Below are 24,120 nucleotides of genomic sequence, written 5' to 3' on the forward strand. Positions count from 1 at the left end.
GGGAAAGGTGGCGGAAGGAGAGTATATAATGATTTTTTATTTTTTTAAATTATTTTTAACAGATGTTTTTACTATTGACGCTGCATAGGCTGCGTCAATAGTAAAAACTTGGTCACACAGGGTTAATAGCGGCGGTAACGGAGTGCGTTACCCGCGGCATAACGTGGTCCGTTACCGCCGGCATTAACCCTGTGTGAGCGGTGACCGGAGTGGTGTATGCGGGCACCGGGCACTGAGTGCGGGGAGTAAGGAGCGGCCATTTTCTTCCGGACTGTGCACGTCGCTGATTGGTCGTGGGCGTTTTGCCACGACCAGTCAGCGACTTGGATTCCATGACAGACAGAGGCCGCGACCAATGAATATCCGTGACAGAAAGAAAGACAGACAGACGGAAGTGACCCTTAGACAATTATATATATATATATATATATATATATATATATATATATATATATATATATATATATATATATATATATATATAAAGTTTGGACACACCTTCTCATTTAAAGATTTCTCTGTATTTTCATGACTATGAAAATTGTAAATTCACACTGAAAGCATCAAAACTATGAATTAACACATGTGGAATTATATACTTAACAAAAAAAGTGTGAAACAACTGAAAATATGTCTTATATTTTAGGTTCTTCAAAGTAGCCACCTTTTGCTTTGATGACTGCTTTGCACATTCTTGGCATTCTCTTCATGAGCTTCAAGAGGTAGTCACCGGGAATGGTTTTCACTTCACAGCTATGCCCTGTCAGGTTTAATAAGTGGGATTTCTTGCCTTATAAATTGGGTTGGGACCATCAGTTGTGTTGAGCAGAAGTCTGGTGGATACGCAGCTGATAGTCCTACTGAATAGACTGTTAGAATTTGTATTATGGCAACAAAAAAAGCAGCTAAGTAAAGAAAAACAAGTGGCCATCATTACTTTAAGAAATGAAGGTCAGTCAGTCTTTAAAATTAGGAAAACTTTGAAAGTGTCCCCAAGTGCAGTTGCAAAAACCATCAAGCGCTACAAAGAAACTGGCTCACATGAGGAGCGCCCCAGGAAAGGAAGACCAAGAGTCACCTCTGCTTCTGAGGATAAGTGTATCCGAGTCACCAGCCTCAGAAATTGCAGGTTAACAGCAGCTCTCAGATTAGAGACCAGGTCAATGCCACACAGAATTCTAGCAGCAGACACATCTCTAAAACAACTGTTAAGAGGAGACTTTGTGCAGCAGGCCTTCATGGTAAAATAGCTGCTAGGAAACCACTGCTATGGACAGGCAACAAACAGAAGAGACCTGTTTGGGCTAAAGAGCACAAGGAATGGACATTAGACCAGTGGAAATCTGTGCTTTGGTCTGATGAGTCCAAATTTGAGATCTTTGGTTCAAACCACCGTGTCTTTGTGCGATGCAGAAAAGGTGAACGGATGGACTCTACATGCCTGGTTCCCACCAAGAAGCATTGAGGAGGAGGTGTGATGGTGTGGGGGTGCTTTGCTAGTGACACTGTTGGGGATTTATTCAAAATTGAAGGCATACTGAACAAGCATGGCTACCACAGCATCTTGCAGCGGCATGCTATTCCATCCGGTTTGCTTTTAGTTGGACCATCATTTATTTTTCAACAGGACAATGACCCCAGGCTGTGTAAGGGCTATTTGACCAAGAAGGAGAGTGATGGGGTGGTCACCAGACCTGAACCCAATCAAGATGGTTTGGGGTGAGCTGGACCGCAGAGTGAAGGCAAAAGGGCCAACAAGTGCTAAGCATTTCTGGGAACTCCTTCAAGATTGTTGGAAGACCATTCCCGGTGACTACCTCTTGAAGCTCATCAAGAGAATGCCAAGAGTGTGCAAAGCAGTCATCAAAGCAAAAGGTGGCTACTTTGAAGAACCTAGAATATAAGACATAACTTCAGTTGTTTCACACTTTTTTGTTAAGTATATAATTCCACATGTGTTAATTCATAGTTTTGATGCCTTCAGTGTGAATGTAAAATTTTCATAGTCATGAAAATACAGAAGAAAAAAAATAAAAATAAAATATATATATATATATATATATATATATATATATATATATATATATATATATATATATATATATATATATATATATATATATATATATATATTATACACACACAATTTCTCCTTGGAATTTTTTCCCTATTTTGTGGGAAATTGAATAGTGTCATTCAGAAGTACAACCGATCCTGCAAAATAACCGGCCCTCATATGTCTGTGTGGATGGAAAAATACATAAGTTATGGGCGTAAGAAAAAAGGGAGAAAAACAGGAATTGACCGCTCTGTGAAGTTTCCCGTCTGCAGAACTGTGCTGTGAATTGCCATTAATATTTTGCTAGAGTTCCCATGCCGTCCTATAGATCTTTATATAATGCAGTGTTGTGTTTCTGCATTATTCCTCTGGTGCCTTCACTCTTTAATGATAATATTTTATTTCTGTCCGTCAGGAATACATTGCAGACCTCTACACCCACTTCCTGGAGATCAGCCTCGAGGCTCACATGTACGCTTCCCAATGGTTTCTGACCCTCTTTACAGCCAAGTTCCCGCTCTACATGGTCTTCCACATCATCGACTTGCTCCTGTGCGAGGTTTGTACAACCCGCCGACCTGCTGAATCCTTAATTGCAGATTTGCACACAGATCCTGCGTCTCATACGCCGCTAATGGGATAAATGCAGGATATGTAGAGATGTGGGGTATTTGGGTTATAGTGACCCATTGGCCTGATGTGCGAGCCTGCACTGCCCCCTGCTGGTGACATGATTTATAGCCTTTCTCGGGAGTCCCGTCTTCAGCCACATTGCAATAACCATCCAGTATTATACACTGTTATGACGCCCAGTAACAAGCGCTCTAGAATCTTACAAAAAAAGTCTGCAGATTTTGCAAATGTTACGTTTTTCATCAGTTCCCCCGTGCATGGGGAATCGGCATTAAACAGCTAAGCAAAAAAAAAAAAAAAAACTCACTAAGAGCACATTCAGTTTTCCACTTTTTAAAATTCTGGAAATCACTTGATGGATAGACACGTCAATTGATTAAAAGGAAAACCTTTACAAAACATCTGGATTTATTTAGTATGGAGTATGAGCGCCACGTGCAGGAAGCCCCGCATTTAGATGTCTTGTCTCCTATTAATGGTCGTCTAAGGAAGGTTCTGCCGCTGAATACACTTGGGCAAATCATCAAGATCCACTGCTGGCAGCTCCTTTTGCAGTTGCTGATTAATGACGTCCCATTTGTGCTCGATGGGAGACAAGTCCATGTTTAGGCTGCTCACAGTAGTACGAGCAACATGCGGCCTGGCGTTGTGTAAAAGCGTCACCTGAGACATTTTAGAGAAATGGTTCCAAGACCAAACCAATGTAGAATGAAGACTAATCATTTGCAGATCAGTAATGTGTCTGTCCATCCTGTGATTTCCATTATTCCCTGGCGTTACTATATCAGTGGTGATATTGATAGAACACTAATGTAAGGACTTCCGAGTGACGCCTGATGGCCATGTTTACGTGTTTAATGGTACTATATGCATCTGTGACAAATTCTAAGAACATTCTATGGCTAGAGCACGCTGCCTTTAAAAAGAAAGAAAAATTGCAACTAAACCAAAACAACCCCACCAAAATGCCACAAACAAAAAGACATTGTGTGCAATGTGCTTTATATTTCATTGTACTCTTTAAAGGGGTTTTCTGGTTTTGGAACACCCTTTTCACCAACCTGTAGTTTTTAAGAAATTGAGCTTTGCTCACTCTTCCCAGGTCCAGCTCTGAGGCTCCACTTCCACTTCTGCTTCTGGTGTCTGTTATCTGCCGCGCTGACGTTAAGATGTACTGCTCCGCAGCCAATATATAAGCTCACTGGCTTTTCCTGAGTTGATTACATGAGCTGCTGAGCTCACTGATTGGCTTTGAATGGGATATTGCAGACCATAACAGACACCAGGAGCAGCAGCGGTCATTCCGCTCTGGACCCAGAGAGGGTGAGTAGATTTTTTATTTTTTTTGCAAACTGCAGCCATGGGACTGTGGTTTTCTGAAACAAGAAAACCTCTTTTAATGTGACACAGCTCCTCCCAAAAAGTTAAAGGGGCACTGATGCTTCTGACATTTTATAACCTATTCTCAGAATATCCCTTAAATAGCTAGATGTAACTCAAGAACAAAGTCAGAAGTGTGACAACTGTCTTGTCAGGTGACCCTGGGCTGGGACTCCTTTCCTGTCCCTAGCGCTAGGTGCACCCTAGCTATCCCTGCCCTCCGGATTACTTCTGGTGGTGAAGATGCCGGGGCCACCTACCTTGCTGACCTCTTGAATCAGCACTATATCTGCCCCATCCACAATGCTGAAAAGTGGGGGAGGAGTAGTGTATGTGTATACACAAATCACACCCGCAAGGTAGGACATACAGGGATAAAGGAAAAATGCCAATCATACAAATATGCACTCACAGACAACAGGGGGACACGAGGGAGAAAAGGGAGGTAAATCAAATAGGGGAGGATGAGGATTTGCACACAGCAGAAACACCTCTACCAACAACCGACTCCTCCACTCCACACCAGGCAGTACACGACTAACACTGGCAATCCAGATTGCTAGAGGAGGGAATATTTAGGAGAGGGGAGTGGCCAATACTGAACAGCTGAGATCATCCAAGCTGGGAGGCTACAGAGACTCTAAGCTGAACAGTTTAACCCCTGCACTGCTTACAGAAACCTGCACCGCTTAATATGAAGAAGTTCTTCTAATCGGCGAAATCAGACGCTGCGGTCTTCTGACCACTCTTACTATAAACCCGTCACAAGACGTCCCCAATAATTATCTTTCTCTGATCTTTTCATTCACATTAATTGTCAAGATAGTTGGAAGTGAGTGAGCCATAAGGATAAATGTATAAAACAGACAGTAGATTAAACCCTCTTAAGCTGTCTACATGGCCATGTAGGTGATAGGAACCAGAATACAATGATACCTTGATATCTGCAATATAATGTCTTATTCCAGAAAAAATCCATGTTTCCCTTAATATGTTAATGAGCTGTTAAGATCTATGGGCCGGACCTTGATCTCCTGGAGAATCTACGTCTGGAGCTTATCATAAACGAAAAGGGAAATTCCCAGTGTGAGACATGTAGTCACTGACAGTCCGCCCTACGTCTCAGACTGGTAACTCTTCCTTTCATTTACTCTAAGCTCTGGAGGCAGATTCTCGGGGAGATCTTTGGTCGGCCCATTTCAGATAAAGCAAACCTGTCACCATGTTTGGCCAATGTGAGATACGGCCATCACCTTCCAGGGCTCATATACAGTATTCTATAATGCTGTATATCTGCCTCCAACCCGACCTGTAAGAGAAGAAATGTAACCTTTTATTATACTCACCTTGCAGGGCAGCCCGAGGGGTGTTGATGTACTTGGGTCTGGCACTTCCCATCTTCTTCAGATCACTGTCGTCCTCCTCGCTCCGTGTGGATGGCGAGTCCCTGCGTCATCCACAGAGTTTCCTCGCCATCGTGCTCCTGCGCAGACGCCGGGAAAGTACTAAGAGCCCCGGCACCTGCGCACTGCAGTACTTTGCTCTGCCCCCAATATAAAGGGGTCTCCCATTCTCCTGATAGATGGGAAACCAGTAATACCGTAAATATTTAAGATGTAAAAACTCCTTAACAGTTCTGTGCTCTAAATAATTCACAATTTCTGTTTTCTCCGTAGGGTATAAGTGTCATTTTTAATGTTGCACTGGGACTATTAAAGGTATGTGTGTCTTAAGTCCCGTCTGATCTATTCTAGATTATTATACATGGGTAGTAAATCCTAACCTGACTGACTGGATTTGGACTTGAACATACTTTTTTTTTTTCTTCTACACTGATACATCACTCATCCAATTCCTCCTAGACCTCTAAGGATGACCTGCTCCTCACAGATTTTGAGGGCGCGCTAAAATTCTTCCGTGTTCAGCTTCCAAAAAGATATCGCTCCGAGGACAATGCGAAAAAGTTGATGGAACTGGCCTGCAGCCTAAAGGTAAATTTAGGAACGGATTGATAGATGATGCTATCCATCTCATGTTTGAACCAAATGTAAAGGTAAAATCCGCCTGGAAACTCTGGGGGCGAAGATATTCTGTTAGTTGGGATTTCATAAAGTTCATCAATCCCATTGCCGGCTGGTTTACGACTGCTTTGATGCTTCGCTCTCTGCCGGGTAAATCCACTTTGTGATTATGAACTCCCCGTTGTAGGATATTTTAGAGTTTAAGCTATTTGATGTAACAAGCTGCTGACCAAGCACAAATTGCCGCACACAAAACCGCCAGATATCTAGATTTACGCTCTTTCACAGCACTCAGCTAATGCTCTAAATCTCTCTCTGTTCTGCACATTACTGATCACACAGATCTTTCCTACTTTTTCTTTGATGTCCTAGGTACCTCTAGGGTTATATTTTTTTCCCTGACTACATGAATATGTTAATGTAAGCTATTTCTGGTGGTGCAGAATCTGACAGCAAACCCATCTGTTACTCCTTGATAACACAATTTCCCGGATACTTCCACAGTTTCGGATCATTGCATAGTCTCATTATGGCATCAGGGAGAGTTCATTGTAAGGATCAGAAAATGCTGTAAATATTGCGAGGCCTTGCTACAGCGATAGCGCATTTAATGTTACTTACTTGTAACCAATTACCTTCATTGGCATCGGTGGTCATACGATTACATCTCACAAAATGCGCTTAATATTTCCAAATGCCGCTGTAATGGATATTTAATTTAATAGGTTGTGATATTGGTATGGGCTTTAATTGATTGTGTAGGAAGAAAAACACTAGAAATTGCTCTGTAAAAAAGAAAAAAAAAGGCAACTCTCAGTGACATGAAGAAATGTCTCTGCTCCTTTCTTACCATTTATATATTATATAACTTTCTTACTATTAATATATGAAAATGGTGAAATTAAAGGGGTCGCCCAGCTATTGTCTGCAGTTCTCACACTTCCTTCGGACATCTTCTGCAGTGTGAGCAGGTCATGATGGGCTGCAGCGCTCATGTGCATGAACAAAGTCACACGAGTACAAGAAGATGCCAATGGGATGGTGACCGTGGGGGGGGTATAAGCTTTTCTTATATTACGCGAAGGGTTGCATTTAAAAAGGGGATGTCCCAAGTAGTAGATATACTGACAATTCATCAAAGCTTTTTCTCCAGAAAAGTGTTGGAAAAAGTTTTGAAAAGTTGCTCCGTTTTTTATGCGCAGCACGGTGTTGTGCCAGACTTTTGGGACTTTTGGAATATTTGCGCCAGTTTTGATCAGCAGAGCTGGGGTGTGCCAACGCCCGCTGTCCAATTTATCCAAAGTGTCGAAATCTTGTACAGTAGAAAAGTTGCTCCAGTCCCTGACCGGAGTAGCATTTATGGAGTGGTGCACAGAGGAGCAGTCCACTCACAAGACGCGCCAAATTGTATTAACTGGAGTTCACCTCTTAATGAATTCTGCACCTTGTACTCCAGCAAGTCTGGCGTAGAGCAACCATGCATCTCTTTGGATCGGCCCTTTAGTCCCTGATTCACCAAAGCTTTTATGGCAAAATTCTATAGTAAAAGCTTTGAGGAGTCACTACATTTTTGTAAAATGAGTTGTTAACACCAAAAAATGCTAAACTTTTTTTTTTTTTTTGACCCCATTTTTACCCAGCTCCAACAAGTAGTTAGATCATGGTCACCATAAAAAAACAAACAAACCGTGATCGGTGTTAAACTATGAGCTTATTTTTCATCTGTCGCTACCATGCGAGTTATGGGAGAGTTTCTAGAGTTTCTTAAATAGGATAAGAGTATGAAATGAACTAAACATGGCTCCTTAAGGGCTCATGGGTGTTAATAAGACAAAAAAGGCAATTATTGCTTCTTTAATTGGCAAGAGTGTGTGCACCAAAGTATATACCGTAATTCAGTGTGATTCCTCCCTGTTATTTTCATAACAATCACAGTTTTCTCCTACGCCTCATTGGGGGACACAGGACCATGGGTGTATGCTGCTGCCACTAGGAGGACACTAAGTAATACAGAAAAAATATCTCCTCCCCTGCAGTATACACCCTCCTGCTGGCTGTAAGTGAACCAGTTCTTGCTTAGTGTCTGTAGGAGGCACTTGGGTCTGCTTTCAGACCCCACCGTTTTTATTTTAGTTTTTACTTTTTATTCTACTTTTTCCCTTAACGGAGCGAATGGGGGCGACAAATCCTTTCTAGGTTCCGATCTCCCCCGAATCAACAGGCAAGTATGTGGAGCGTCCCTCCCATATCCTTTCCTGCACCGTTGGATGCCAGCCCTGAGCTCACCTTACGGGCGACGGTTCCTTCGCGTTCCGATCTCCCCCCTCCATAGCAGGCGACCACATTGAGTAGCCCTCCATCTACCTCTCCTGTCCTGGAGGTGCATAGCCGGACATAAATATGTATGGCGTCTGTCCAGCCCTCCTCTGCATCACCACTGGTATAGCTCTCCACCCCCTCCCTGACTATGGCGACGGTGGATTGAGCACCGGCCCACCACATCTACCGTGAGTACACTGCGGGGGCCGAGGCGCTTGGGGGGGGTCCTGGTCCCTGGGGTTTGGGAGGTCCACACCTTAAAACCCGGGTCCGTGGGTGGTCCGCAGTGCGGCAATTCAATGAAGGAGTGTGGCTTATGAATGGCGCTAATAGCGGTCGCGGCGCTGCAGGCCGCAACCGCAGGTTTATAATTTAGCCCCCGGCTTTTCCCCTTCATACAGGCCGGAGTTTTGGCCACACCCACCGGCAGTTACCACCTCCCACTCTTTCTGGCGCTTCTCGTTCCCTGAGAAGCGCTCTCACTTCCTTATCTCGGCGGCCATCTTGGTACACCCACAGGGTTGATGCTGCAGTGCTGTTCCAGCCTTTTGAATCACAGCCTTCAGGACTAGCATCTTCTGTGCATTCACTTTGGACCTCCCCTGGGGACTCAAGACACAGGACCTGGGTAAGCTGCAGAAACATGGCTTAACCCTTCCCCTGTTAGTAAGCGCTCTCCTCAAGGCTATCCTACACCTCAATCAAAGCCTCACAAAAAGTTTGGGAAAACCCACACTATGTTCTTTGCGGCATGTACCGCTCGTAAGGTGTCATTACCCCAGGGTCACAATACTGCATTATGCACAGCTTGTGAACCGGTAACTGCTCAGGAACCACCTGTTACTGATACCAAACCCAGTAAGCCTAGTCCCCCTGAGTGGGCTTCCTCCCTTACCTTATCTATGGCATCCCTGGCAAAAGCGTTAGAGTCGTTCCGAGACCCTTCCTCTAACCAGGGCACTATTTCGGACGACGCTTCCAATGATCAGAACCCCTTGTTCTCCAGGGGTCATACCTTGCCAAGGAGCTCTCGCTCTTCCAGGAACAGGACTCATGCCATATCCTCAGACCATCACCGGGATTCAGGTTCTGAGCGCTCCATTTCTCGCTCCCCTTCCATTGGGGCTAGTAGAGAACCTTTTTCAGAGGATGATTCTGATATGTCCCTAGATCAGGAATTTCATCACGATCAGGAGACTCTCGACTCTCATGATTGAGTTAGTGAATAAGGCTTTGAAGCTTGAGGAGGAACCTTTATCTATAACGGATCATGCCGTGTCCTTTAAGAGGACCAAGCGAGCTCAGAGTGTTCGCCACTCATCCCGAATTTAAGGAAATCATTGAATCTCACAAGATCCGTCCAGATAAACGATTCAGAGGGCAGAAGCCCATGGAGTCAAAATATTTGTTTGCCCAGGATCCAAGAAAAGATTGGTCGCTGTCTCCCCCGATCGCGCCTGTCTACTAAATCTGTTTTATCCTCCTCGGATGGCGCTTCTATTAAAAACCCAAACGATCGTCAGATCGACAATATGGCGCGTTCAGCCTTTGAAGCCTCAGCAGCTGCACTCTTCTCATCTTTTGCCGCTACGTGGGTGGCTAAAGCTGTGACCCATTGGGCTGAGGTCTTGTCTTCAGTGGTGCTGGATACCAATCTTCCCTCCCCCGAGATAGCAGACCTCGCTACTCAGCCAGAGTTGGAGATTTTGTAGTGACCGCGTCCCTGGATGCCGCTAACTGCGCTTCTCAAGCAGCAGCAAACGCCATCACCATCCAGAGGTCCTTATGGCTCAGGGACTGGCGTGCGGATTCTGCTTCCAAAAAGACTTCTCTACCATATCAGAGCTGTCGCCTTTATTGGCGAAAAGCTCGACCAATTGATTTCCGACGCCACTGGAGGGAAGAGTACATTTCTTCCACAACCACAGGATTTTTTTCGTTACAACTCAAACTGGTCCTCTACTTCCACATCTCCCGGTTCCGGCCGGGCACAACGTGGAGACAGAGGTTCCCCGGGGGACACCCTCAAAGTAGGCGGCCGCCTGCTTTTCTTCCGTGCCATGTGGCTCTCGGTCGTTCACGACGAGTGGGTCCGTGACTTAGTGTTCTCCGGATACAGGATAAACTTCTTATCTCGTTCTCCCAGGGCAAAAGCTTCAGAGTTCTTCCAAGCTATAAGCTGTCTGAGAAAAGACGGAGTTATTATTCCTGTCCCTCAAAGCGAACGGTTTCAAGGTTTTTATTCAAGCCTCTTCATGGTTCCAAAGAAGGACGGTACAGTACGGCCCATTCTGGACCTAAACCTGTTGAACACGTTCGTCAGGGTGCGAAGGTTCCGGATGGAATCGCTTCGTTCTGTCATCGCCTCCATGGGAATAGGCGAGTTCCTGGCGTTTATAGATATCCAGCACGCGTACCTCCACATTCCTATTTTACCTTCTCACTAAAGGTTTCTTCGCTTCGCAGTTCAGGAACAACTCTTCCGATTCGTTGCTCTGCCCTTCGGCCTCACCATCACCCCCAGGGTATTCACAAAGGTCATGGTGTCTGCCGTGGCCATACTCCACAACCGAGGAGTGGTGGTGCTACCGTATCTAGACGATAACCTCATCAAATGCCCCTCTTTCCGTACCTGCAAGGAGGCTGTGAACATCACAATAGATTCTCTTTCTCGCCTGGGTTGTAAGATAGACTCGTCCCAGGGGTTGGTGCTTCTTCCCCCGGAAAAGAACTCAGCCTTACAGTGGGAAGCTCGGAAGCTCTATGAACCTCGCACTCACTCTCTGCGCTTCAGTATGAGAGTACTCGGCAGGATGGTAGCAGCCTTGGAGGCGGTTCCATTTGCCCGATTACACCTCCGTCCCTTACAGCATGCCCTCCTGGCTGTTTGGGACAGGAACCCATTCTCCCTCGACCATCGGTTCTTCCTTCCCCAGCGAGTCAGACAGTTTCTCAGGTGGTGGACATTAAAGTCCTCTCTGAATCAAAGGAAGTTTTTTATTCCAGCACATTGGCTAGTTGTGACAACAGATGCCAGTCTTCTAGGCTGGGGAGCAATGTTCTTACATCACACTGCTCAGGGCTGCTGGTCACTTCAGGAATCACGTCTTCCAATCAACATCTTAGAAATTTGGGCAATCAGGTTAGCTCTTCTCCAATTTTATCCCTTCCTGGCGGGTCGTCCCGTCAGGATTCCGTCCGACAATGCCACTGCAGTGGCATACATCAACTGACAAGGGGGAACCCGCAGCATGGCAGCCATGAACGAGGTAGGCTACATTCTCCATTGGGCCAAGGAAAACCGCGCAATGACTTAAGCGGTTCACATCCGGGAGTGGACAATTGGGAGGCAGATTTCCTCAGTCGTCAAGGCCTCGACTCCGGGGAGTGGTCTCTCCATCCGGAGATCTTCCACCAGATCTGCTGTCGTTGGGGCTCCCCGAACGTGAATCTCATGGCCTCACTGGTAAATTCCAAGGTTCCCGACTGCATAGCTCGGTCCCACGATCCAGGAGCAATCGGGGCAGATGCACTCGTACTCCCGTGGCATCATTTTCGGCTTCCGTACATATTTCCCCCGCTCCCCTTACTGCCGAGAGTCATCAAGAAGATCTGAGCCGAGGGAGTAGCGGTAATCCTGATTGCGCCAGATTGGCCCCGCCGGGCGTGGTACGCGGAACTACTTCAACTAGTCGCCGATGTTCCCTGGCAATTACCGAATCGCGCAGACCTCCTTTCACAGGGCCCCATTTACCACCAGAACTCCGAGGCCCTGTGTTTGACGGCATGGCCGTTGAGTCCTGAGTTCTAACCCAGGCAGGCTTCTCTCCGGAAGTCATCTCTACTATGCACATCGCTAGAAAGCCTACATCTCTGCGCATTTATCATCGCACTTGGAAAACCTTCTTTTCCTGGCGCAACGACTGGGGACGTTCTCGTTTTGAATTTTCCATTCCTTCCATCCTCAAATTTTTACAAACTGGTTTGGACTTAGGTCTCGCCCTTAGTTCTCTCAAGGGGCAGGTTTCAACCCTGTGAAGATGTTCATTCAGGGAGTCTCCCATAGGGTGCCGCCCTATAAGATGCTGTTGGAACAATGGGACCTTAATCTGGTCCTCTGAGTCTTGCAAGAAGCTCCTTTCGAACCTCTACAGGAGGTTTCCCTGTCTTTTCTTTACAGGAAGGTTGCCTTCACGTCCATTAGACGAGTCTCAGAGCTGGCGGCTCTGTCTTGTCAAGTTCCGTTCCTGAATTTTCATCAGGATAGGGTGGTTTTGAGAACATCCCTGTCCTTTTTGCCAAAAGTTGCTTCATCCTTTCATCTCAATCAGGAGATTGTCTTACCGTCTCTTTGTCCGGCACCAGTACATCGCATCGAGAAGGCCCTCCACACACTGGATTTAGTGAGAGCTCTCAAGAGATACGTCTCGCGGACGGCATCCTTCCGCGGGTTGGATGCCCTGTTTGTGCTCCTGGAACGGCCAAGGAAGGGGTTTCCCGCTTCCAAGGCGACAATAGCAAAATTGATTTGTTCTGCTATTCAGGAGTCCTACCGAGTCAGAGGTCATTCTGTCCCAGCAGGGATTAAGGCTCATTCCACTCGGTCAGTGGGTGCGTCTTGGGCCATCCGGCACCAAGCTTTGGCAGCACAAGTTTGCAGAGCTGCGACCTGGTCTAGTCTGCATACGTTTACAAAACATTGCCATACTCATTCTCAGGCCTCAGCAGATGCGACCGTCGGCAGACGAATTTTGCAGGTGGCATTGCCGCATCTGTAACCTGTGTGTACAAGGAGCAATTACAGTTCATTGTTCCCCACCCAGGGACTGCTTTAGGACGTCGCATGGTCCTGTGTCCCCCAATGAGGCGTAGGAGAAATAGGAATTTTTGTGTACTCACCGTAAAATCCTTTTCTCCGAGCCAATCATTGGGGTACACAGCTCCCACCCTGTTAGCCTAACGGCTTTGGTTTTCTGTGTTGCCTTGGTTTTGACATAGTTCATCCTGGGCAAATGTTAAACTCCTACTGCTTTGTTACCGAACTGGTTCACTTGGAGCCAGCAGGAGGGTGTATACTGCAGGGGTAGGAGCTATTCTTTCTGTATTACTTAGTGTCCTCCTAGTGGCAGCAGCATAACACCCATGGTCCTGTGTCCCCCAATGATTGGCTCGGAGAAAAGGATTTTACGGTGAGTACACAAAAATCCCTATTTCTTTGCTGCAGAGCTCAAATACTGAGAATTGTACAACCCAACCCACATCACTGATTGGCAGTTTTCTGTGTGCACTGTTCATAGGCAGTAAGCTGCTAATTAGTACGACTACTAATTAGCAGCTTACTGCCTATGTAAGCTGCTAATTAGTAGTCGGGACATGTTTACACAGAACAGTTGACTAGGAGGCACCAGATACCTAGTCATGTAAGGCTAGCCTCCTGATGATAAACCACTGATTTTATTGAAACAGAGACACTCAGCCCTGTAAGTGGCACATCGCTGCAATCAGAGTCTCTGCCCCTATATCATGCTGTTCTCAGATTACATGGCAAAACCTGCGCTCCCCTTCAATCATAAGGCTGTAAGGCAGAGAGATCCGGGCAAAATGTTTCTGCTTTTGGATTCCGGAGGTTCGGCCAGGATCGCCTCTAATCGCCGGTCTGTGCTGCCCCACGATCAGCTTCTGTAATTGTCCGCTTCGCTCTGTGCACGCTGTCAGCGAGCCCTGCTATTCTGGAGAGTGGTTAATAATGCAGGAGGTTTTGTTTCCATCCAAGGATATCCTGTGTGTTGTCTCAGCATGCCCGGGGAAAGCTGCAGTCTGCTGCGGCTCCTCTCTGCTGACTCACGGGTGTAAGTATCCTGCAGATTACGTCTTTCTGCCTCTTATCTCTGCCATTGCAGCTCCTTTTTCTCAGTTATCTGACTTTTCCACAAGCTTCTGATGTAGGACAGTTTATAGCAGGAGCAGTGTGGACCCGTTCCAGGACGCCGGTGACCACACGTCAGGCCCGTCCTCGTAGGCCTGCTCCCAGTTGCATCTATTAGGACATTGCTGCGCTGACGACACCCCGGTACAAAAATGTTCAAACAGTTTTGAAACTTTGGATTTAACTTTTTGCTGTAATTTTTTTTTTTTTTAATAATGATTCTTGCTATTACTTGATGTAAATTGCTTTTTATATAATGGAGGGTTTTGTATTGCTAGATTGCTGTCCCTAGACTTTCTACATCGGGGGTCTGCGGCTTAGGATTCCCTTTGATTAGCTTTGGTTCTGACAAACGTGGCCGTTCCGTGCCGTCCATCTTATGTTAGTGCATGTCTGTGCGCAGCTTTCCCTGGCACTAAGGGTGTGTGCATACAGCGTCTTTAAGACACCGGCGCACACGCCCGGACTTTACTACGCAAATCTACCTTAGTAAAAAGTCGTTGGTCTTTTGCCAGAAATGGCTTCTTTGGATTTAGCGCTGTTTACCTTGCGGTGCGGGGGGTGACTTTTTTCTTTATCTACACATTTAAAATGTAAGAAGTGGACCGTTTCCTAGAAAAATCCTCCCAAAAAATGATAATTCTGCTCCTTTTAACCACTTCACGGTTTCAGAACCCTAAGGCTATGTTCACACGATGCGGTTTTTGCTGCGGATCCGCAGCGGAATTGCAGCAGTTTTCCATGCAGGGTACAGTACAATGTAACCCTATGGAAAACAAAATCCGCTGTGCCGACGATCCTTTTTTTCGCCGGCAAATCCGCGCAGATTTGCCTGCAGAAAAAAGAAGTACCATGTCAATTCTTTCTGCGGATTCCGCTGCGGGTTTCCAACAGCACCAATAGGAAACTGCAGTTGGAAACCCGCAGTGGAATCCGCAGTAGAAAAAGGACACAAAACCGCAGAGAGAAGCACCGCCGTTTTTCACTGCGGATTTTCCCGAAAAAGGACCTGAAAAATCCGCAGTGAAAAAAGGATCGTGTGAACGTAGCCTTAGGCTGGTTTCACACTTGCGTTTTTGTCTGCATGCGTTTTTTTTAAAAAACGCATGTGTGAAAAACGCATGTAAACGCGGTAAAACACATGCGTTTTTTAGACGCATGCGTTTTTATAGAAAAACACAAGAAAACCCTAACCCTACCCCTACCCCTAACCCTAACCCTAAACGTGACTGAAATATGTGGCACTGAAATACGTGCAACTGAAATACGTGGTACTTAAATACGTGGCACTCAAATACGTGCCACGTGGCACTTAAATATGTGCCACGTGGCACTTAAATACGTGGCACGTGGCACTTTAATACGTGGCACGTGGCACTTAAATATGTGGCACGTGGCACTTAAATACGTGGCACGTGGCATACGTGGCACTGAAATACGTGATACGTGGCACTTAAATACGTGGCAATATGACTGTCAGAAAATGTTCATTAAACGGTTAGGGGTGAGGTTAGGGGTAGAGTTAGGGTTAGGGTTTGGATCCCTTTATCACCTTGATGGTGGTGGGTGGCTTTTCAGTGTGTTTTCTGGTTTTTTTCTATAAAAACGCATGCGTTTTTAGCGCAAACAAACGCATGTGCTTAAAAACGCATGCGTTTACATAGACAGCAATGCATTTTTTTGCCGCAAAAAAACGCATGCGTTTTTTCGCGGCAAAAAAAACGCGCAAGAAAATACTGCAGGTAGCATTTTTGAAAATGAACGCATGCAGACAAAAAACGCATGCGTTTGAAAACGCGACCAAACGCATGTGCAAAAAAACGCATGCGTTTTCAATGTTAAATATAGGAAAAAAAAACGCATGCGTTTTTTGTGCAAAAAACGCTGCAGACAAAAACGCAAGTGTGAAACCAGCCTTAGAATGAACTCCAAGAGATAGCCAAAGTCTATAAAAATGCTTTATTAAACAGGGCATAAAGGTGGTGACAGCAGCAAGTAACCATCAAACACGCTAAAAGCAGGGGCACAGGGAACCCAAAACATGCCTTTAAGATATAAAACAGACATAATATTTATAGTTTGTTAATGGGCGAAAAAATGTAACAAACCCTCTCTACAATGTATAGGTAAGTACATACAAGGGTTACATATAAATGAGTATCATCCCAGCTCCACAAGGAATCTAGATATATTAGAGCATACAATCAGTATAACACACAATACAGCAAAGGAAATGATACATCACCCAAATAGTGTCAGCAAGTGCAGGCAGATAGTGGGTCCCAGCGCCCGCCCCAACGCGCGTTTCGGGAAACCTTCGTCAGGGAGCACACAGAACAGTGATCAGACAAGGGTTTAAAAGGCCGCGTACCGGAAGTGCTGAAACTGGAAACGCCGGAAGTAGTGACACGTTTCCCTGGCAACCACACACAGAGAAGACAGCGCTATCCGGGATGTGTGTGCAAGAATCACGTGGGGCCCCACGTGATCGGCACACAACAAAATCCCAGACAGCGCCATCCTCCCGAGCTGGTGAGTGGGCGCCTGCGTAATAATATACATAGAGACTGCATACCGGAAGTGCTGAAACCAGAAGCGCTGGAAGTAATAGAGCGTTCCCTGGCAACCACACACAAAGAAGACAGCGTCATCCAGGATGTGTGTGCGGGAGTCACGTGGGGGCCCCCCCCCCCCCCGTGATCCGCACACAACAAAACCACAGAAAGCGCCATCCCCTAAAACTAGTGAGTGGGCGCCTGCGCATTAATATGAATGGAGGCATAATCCTCCATAGCTTCTAAGGGCAACAGTATGAGAAAATACTGGCGACTCATGCATATACGGGCAGCACTTTATATAGGACTAACGGCGGATCCAGCCCACAGATTAACTTATAACAAGGACATAAATATACATAAAAGGAAAAGAAAAGGAAACATATATTAATATATACATGGATATGGAGACAGACCAACTCTAAGTATTACAGCAGCTTGAAGCGAGATAGTCCAAGATAACCCCATTAACAGATCCAAGACAAATAAAAAATATAGATGTAATACAATAATAAGATAGATGCTAGTATGTCATATGTATCTCGTAGTGCATCACAGGTCAATCTTGCTCCATAGCATAAAGTCCCAGCTAGTAACATGTACACCAATCTTCATGTCCCATAATCCATAGAAGAAGTAGAACTCCATTTACACGGCCGAAAGAAGAATAAAAGAGTCTAAAAAATATAAAAGGTGAATTAAAACATGTCGGCAGTAACCTGCAACTAGAAGGGCCACACGGTCAGAAGATCACAAGAAGGGGGCAAAGCTAAGGTTCTCATTTAACCCAAGGGGGTGCACAGTCCGCAACGTCCATATCCACCTTGACTCAAGGCGAGCCAGTTTGGAGGATAGTTTACCACCCAGTATACCTACATTTAATGCATCTATCCCACGAAAGCGAATTAATCTCCCATTACTCCCATGAAGGGACTTGAAGTGTCTTGGGAGAGTTTTCAGAGAAGAAGGATCAGTACACCCTGCTGCAGCTTCAATTCCCAGTACGTGTTCACGTATACGCACTTTGAATTGGCGGGTAGTAAGGCCCACATAAATAAGGCCACAAGGGCATGTGGCATAATAGATTACAAAACGTGTGTTACAAGTAATTTCTTTTTTGATTTTGAAGGTCTTACACCCGCCAGAGTCAGAGAAAGTATCGATGCGCTCCACGTTGGGGCACGCCACACAGTGGCCACACGGGAAAGAGCCACATCGAGGAGGGAACCTATCTAAAAAAGTGGTTCTCGGTATTCCCTCATAGTGGCTCCGCGTCAAATGATCCTTCAAATTCCTCGCCCTTCTGAAAGACATAAGGGGGTACTCCGGTAGGATTTTAGAAATGGTCTTATCAACTCTCAGAATGGGCCAAGATTTTCGTAATGCCTCACGAATTCTGGCAGACTGGGAGTTGAAGTCGGTAACAAACCGTAGTTGTTGACTCGAGTGTGAAGTTCTACTGTCTGGATGTTTATACAATAGGGATGCACGTGTAGTGGTCCTGGCCCTATTATAGGCCTTTTTAATGGACCGCCTACTATAGCCACTGTTAAGAAAACGTATCTGCAACTCCTTTGCCTGTCGTTCGAAATCTAATTCTGAAGAACATATCCTACGTAAGCCGAGGAATTGACCCGTTGGTACTGCTCTGATAATGTGAGAGGGGTGACAGGAGGATGCATGTAGTAGGGTATTTGTAGAGGTGGGTTTACGAAAAAGGTCAGTCTGAATAAACCCAGCAGGGTCCTTCCTCACCATGACATCCAAGAACTCAACTCTTTCAAAATCCCATTTAAAGGTTAGATGGATATTAAGGCTGTTATCGTTTAAAAATGCCATGAATGAGGAAAGCTCCTCCGGGGGGCCCTGCCAGATCAAAAATATGTCGTTAATGTACCGGGTCCAAAGGGGGACTCGGTCCATTGACGTCCAATGATTTGACAGGAAGAGGTCCCTTTCCCACAGCCCCAGGAACAGATTTGCATAGGAGGGCGCAAAGGCCGCCCCCATGGCTGTTCCTTGGAGCTGCAGGAAAAAGGACCCCTTAAAGACAAAAAAATTATGCGTTAAAGCAAATTCCATCAAGGTAAGTATCAAACTCCCAAATTCAGGGGAAGAACCGGACATCTCGAGGAAAAACTGTGTCATTTGGGCGCGTAGCAGACACAGACACTGCCTGCAGCAGCTACATCACCACCACCAGCAACACGACCACATCATGCTCTCCTCATTGTTTTCAACCCCCAAAATATCAGAGTATTATATGCCCTTTATACAGAGAGAGTAGTAGGCAGATTACACTGCATGTTTTCAGAGTATCCCCCCCCCCCCCCCAAAAAAAAAAAAAAAAAAAAAAAAATATTAATGTTGGCTACTTATACCTCTTTCACCTCCACCTCCTCCTGAACCTCCTGCTCCACTTGGACCTCTGCCTCCTGGTTCAATCAACAAGTCACAATTAACCATTTAAAGAGCCTTGCAATGTGACTTAGGATAAAAGCCAAATCAGAATCTGAATTTGCAGACGCAGTGTTTCGGGGTATTGCCCCTCGTCAGTGCAAAGTATGAGGACTGATTTGGCTAGATGAGAGGCTTTGGACTGGGGTGTAAGGGGTAACAATTCTCCTAGAGTGACATACCAAATCTGGCTTGTCAAGTCAGCCAAATCAGTTCTCATACTTAGCACTGACAAGGGCCAATAGCCCGAAACACTGTGTCTGCAAATTGAGATTCTGATTTGGCTTTTTTCCTAAGTCATATTACAAGACTCATTAAAGGGTTGATAGTGACTTGTAAGATCGCTACTTCCAACAGGTGGCGCTATAGAGCTCATGTCCCCTTCTCTCTGAAGAGGCAATTTGCATATTAAATTTCCCAGAGGAGCATTGCACGGCAAATAAGCCTCCTTACTTTGACGTGTTATTTTAAGTAATTTTCCTATCCATATTTGTTTGCAGGGCAATTGTCCCTTTTACCCCCCATTTAGCTTCCTTTTGCAGTCCCCATGCCCTTATTATGACCGTTTTACAGCCATGGTTACGCACCTAAGTGCGGGTCCCCATTCACTTCTATTGGGTTTGGATTTGTGGTCAAGTTTGGTCCTGAATTAAACTTTTAACTGTAGCTTTGTCAAACCCGCCGAACATCCACTGGTCTGCTCATCCCTACTCTTAATACATCTCTTTATTGTTTGCCTTTTTTGCTGCTGCATCACACTGCTCACTCATTTGCAGTCTGTGATCTATTACTATACCCAAGTTGTTTTCACACGTGCTGTTGCTTAGTTCTATTCCTCTCATTCTATAGATGTCATTTTCGTTTTTCTTGCCCAGATGTAGAATCTTGCATTTCTGTTAGAATACATATTATTCAAGCTTACCTAGATCCTTCTGAATCCTTTCTCTGCCTTCTCTAGTGTTAGCTATCCCTCCTAGCTTTTTACATCATCTGCAAATTTGATCAGTTTACCTTCAGTTCCCTTATCTAGATCATTTATAAAAAATGTTGAACACTGGGCCAGAATTTTATCTGCCGAGAAAAAGTTGTTTGCCAGAGTACAGATTACAAATTATTCAGCTTGTCCTGCTGAAACTGTGTGTAGTCCTGTGATTCCTCAAGTCTTTATCAGATTTCCAGAGCCGCTGTGGCCAATGATTGGCTGCAGTGGTCACGTCTTCTGTAGTGGTGATGTCATCAGTGCAGCTTGTAAATAACGAGAGCAGCAGCGGAGAGGCAGCGCTGGAGCAAAGCTTGATATGTATGTAAAGCTCTGTTGGTTAATTTAAGGAAGAGGAAACTGATAATGGTCGTATTCCTGAAAAATCCACATTTTTCTTAATATTCAAATAATCTGTTAAGATCTATGGGTCGGACGTAGATCTCCCTGAGAATCTGTCGAGTAATAATTTTGCCCATTTACATTTTAGATTAGTCAGAAAAAGCTCAAAAAATACGAACGTGAATATCAAATGATGAGAGAGCAGCAAGCACAACAGGAAGACCCGGTCGAAAGGTTTGAGGTGAGTAATATTATGTTTTATATTGGTTTTCTTCTTTTTGCGCCTATTTAACCCCCCTGTTAATTGTACTTTTACACTCATGAACCACAGTGTGATTACCTTATTAATATGCAGGAAAGCCTCAATCAGTCCTCGGGGGTTGGATACATTTTCCAGAGCCCTAAGATTTGAGCAGCAGCTCAACGTGGACACGCTGTAGGAAAAATATATAACTTTTTTTTTAGAATGTTATATTTAATTTGTGTCAAATGCTTATTTGTTTCCAATAAAGGAACGTTAAAAAAATAAAAATAAAAAGTTCCCGCTCTTCCTACTTTCATTTTTTTCTGTTTTTTTTCTTTGATCCGATTCTGTGTCATTACAGTCTCCTCCATGTTTCTCATGGAGTGTAAAGCCCCCCGCCCCGTACACATTAGACAACTGTCGGCCGAGCCCACCGATATCGACAGGCTTGGTTGATGGTCTAAAGGGTATGGAGGCACCAGAGAACTGATGATTGGGAGAGATGTCCATAAGGTAAGTCCGGTTTTGGACTGCCGATAGCATTGTTCTCACAGAGTTAATCCAGCAGCCGACGTGTTCTCATACAGAACACAGGATTGCTTGGCCGAGCGGGCGCTCCTGTGCATGGGAGAGTTGGCTATCGGCCGCAGCATCATTCAGCTGACATCCATCTTGTCAAATGGCTGCAGCAGGAGCCTCCCCCCTTCCGTGTGTGCCATAGAATAGTTTTCAACCCCCTTAGCTAAGGTAAGGGGCTTCAGTTAGACAAAAGACAAAGATGGAACTGATTTACAGTACATTAACCCCTAGTTCTCTGCAAGATTTCTACCATTGGGCTTTTCCAGGATCCTGCAGAAAATGCTGCAGACTAACCTTTACTACCTTTAAGTTTTACGTATTTAAGAAGAAAATCAGTTTGTCTGCTGTTGTAACCATCGGATGTGAATCTATAGTACGAGTCGATGAATTGGCCTAATAGAAGGTCCTGTCACTATATACCCTGTTTCTATAGGCACTAATTAAATCTGATCTGCATGTTACTTACTCCACAGCTCCGTGACTGGGGCGGTTAATATGTACCCTTGGCTTCTAGCTAATGTTTCTTCAGGTTAACTCCAAAGCTTGGTAACACTTGGATTAATCTTTTTTACCTGGAAAGCCTCCGTGTGCAAGGGAGACAAGACCTACAAGATATACCTGTACATATACCTTTTTTTTTCTCTTTAGCGTGAAAACAGACGACTCCAAGAGGCAAATATGAGGCTGGAGCAGGAAAATGATGACTTGGCTCATGAACTGGTTACCAGTAAGATCGCCCTGCGGAAGGACTTGGATAATGTAAGTAATGGCTTTATCTGTGTGACCAGCCAGATGACACCTGTATATATCCCTTCCAATATAGAAATGTTATTGCACAGTAGACATATTGGTCTAATGATTTGTAACCTATAGACCAATATTCTATATAACATTTTTTGGTCCAAGGGCCACAATGTCATACTGAACCAATCCAAAGGGCCATAAAAAATGGTAAAGGGTTACTTACATGAATACATCACCATAACCACCATCAATACATTAATACATCACCAGAACCAAGTTTTCAGTGTTTGAGAAGGATTTGAAGACATTCTGCACAGGTTCTGTTCCAAAAAACGAGTGTGAACATATGCTAACTTACACTGAGTTTTTGGAATCCTCATTATAATTTCAAAACTGTTTGTTTTGAGGATTTTTAAGTTTTAACATAGCCATCAAGCACGTTTTATATTGTACAAGATCAGAGCTACCGTCAGTACATGAATGCAGCACCAAATTCTCCCTTAATACATGAAGAAATCACCAAGCTTAGTACAGCTATCTATTGCAATATCAGGTCAGCCCCATATATACCGTATTTTTCGGACTATAAGACGCACCGTACTATAAGACGCACCCCAAATTTGGGGTGAAAATTGCAGAAAAAAAGATTTTTTATAAGATGGGGGTCCGTCTTATTGTCCGAATTTAAGAACTCTTACCTGAGGGCTGGTGGTGGCAGAGCAGGGTCACAGGAGGCATGGTGTCGGCAGAGGTGGGGTGATGCTGAGGTGCGGTGGGCGGAACGGCATGCACCTGAGCAGGGTCCCATCCTGCTTAGGTGGGCGACGCCATGGCCTGGTGTCCATGGGGAGGATGCTGTGGCGGCGACAGATGTGCGGTCACTTCCTCAGGTGGCGGCGGCCAGGGTCCCTTCCACATTTGAGGTGACGCCACAGCAGTAGTGAAGGGAGAGCAGCAGAGCTGGGTGAGTCACGGTTTTCCTGGTGGCGGCAGGCTTACCGGCATTGTGGCGGCGACAGAGGTGCGGGGATGATGTGGTGCGGTGAGCTGTATGGCGTGAGCAGGGTCCCGTCCATATTTGAGGTGAATCCGCGGCCCGGTATTGATGGAGAGCAGCAGAGCTGGGTGAGTTAAGGATTTTTCCGGTGGCGGCGGCCATCTTGCTGAGGCCGCGGGTGCGCAGAATCACTACTCTGCGTCCCAGAGCTTCAGGAAAATGGCCGCGGGAGGCCGCGCGTGCGCAGATGGAGATCGCGGCGACCATTTTCCTGAAGCCGATATCTCAATCTGCGAACTCGGCTTAAGGAAAATGGCCGCCGCGATCTACATCTGCGCACGCGCGGCCTCCCGCGGCCATTTTCCTGAAGCCCTGGGACGCAGAGTAGTGAATCTGCGCACGTGCGGCCTCAGCAAGATGGCCGCCGCCACCGGAAAATACCGCAACTCACCCTGCTCTGCTGCTCTCCATCAATACCGGGCCGCGGATTCACCTCAAATGTGGACGGGACCCTGCTCACGCCATACAGCTCACCGCGCCACATCATCCCCGCACCTCTGTCGCCGCCACAATGCCGGTAACTGACTAGGAACAGGAGATATTGTGAGATGCTGCATGGTATTCAAATGGCTCTGTGCTGGGCACCTTATTGAATTAGGGGTAGGTCTTACTGGGCACAATGATGGTGCCGCTCCTCCTTGTGATTGGCTACCATTAGTTTTCCCCTCTTGTGTTACCTCCGTATATCTGCGGGCTGCATACAGCGTCCGTAGTATTTTGTATATGTATATATATATTGATGAGTTATTCAAATAAACTTTATTGGTTTTATACATAAATATGTTGTTGTGGATATTTCTGCTCCGTTTTTCTGTATACACAATG

General features: G+C 45.5%; 1 protein-coding gene across 5 annotated transcripts in view; it reads left to right on the forward strand.

The window, feature by feature from the left end:
- RABGAP1 (RAB GTPase activating protein 1) overlaps positions 1 to 24,120 on the forward strand; it is a 238,587-nt gene that overhangs the window by 98,334 nt on the left and 116,133 nt on the right. For all 5 annotated transcript variants that reach the window (XM_077283511.1, XM_077283512.1, XM_077283514.1 and 2 more), the window contains exons 17-21: positions 2,475 to 2,618; positions 5,749 to 5,790; positions 5,935 to 6,063; positions 20,820 to 20,912; positions 22,143 to 22,253. In XM_077283511.1, coding sequence (XP_077139626.1) covers positions 2,475 to 2,618; positions 5,749 to 5,790; positions 5,935 to 6,063; positions 20,820 to 20,912; positions 22,143 to 22,253 — 519 coding nt within the window. The remainder of the gene's footprint in view (positions 1 to 2,474; positions 2,619 to 5,748; positions 5,791 to 5,934; positions 6,064 to 20,819; positions 20,913 to 22,142; positions 22,254 to 24,120) is intronic.

Source organism: Ranitomeya variabilis, chromosome 2 (genome assembly GCF_051348905.1).
Source record: "Ranitomeya variabilis isolate aRanVar5 chromosome 2, aRanVar5.hap1, whole genome shotgun sequence".
NCBI lineage: Eukaryota > Metazoa > Chordata > Amphibia > Anura > Dendrobatidae > Ranitomeya > Ranitomeya variabilis.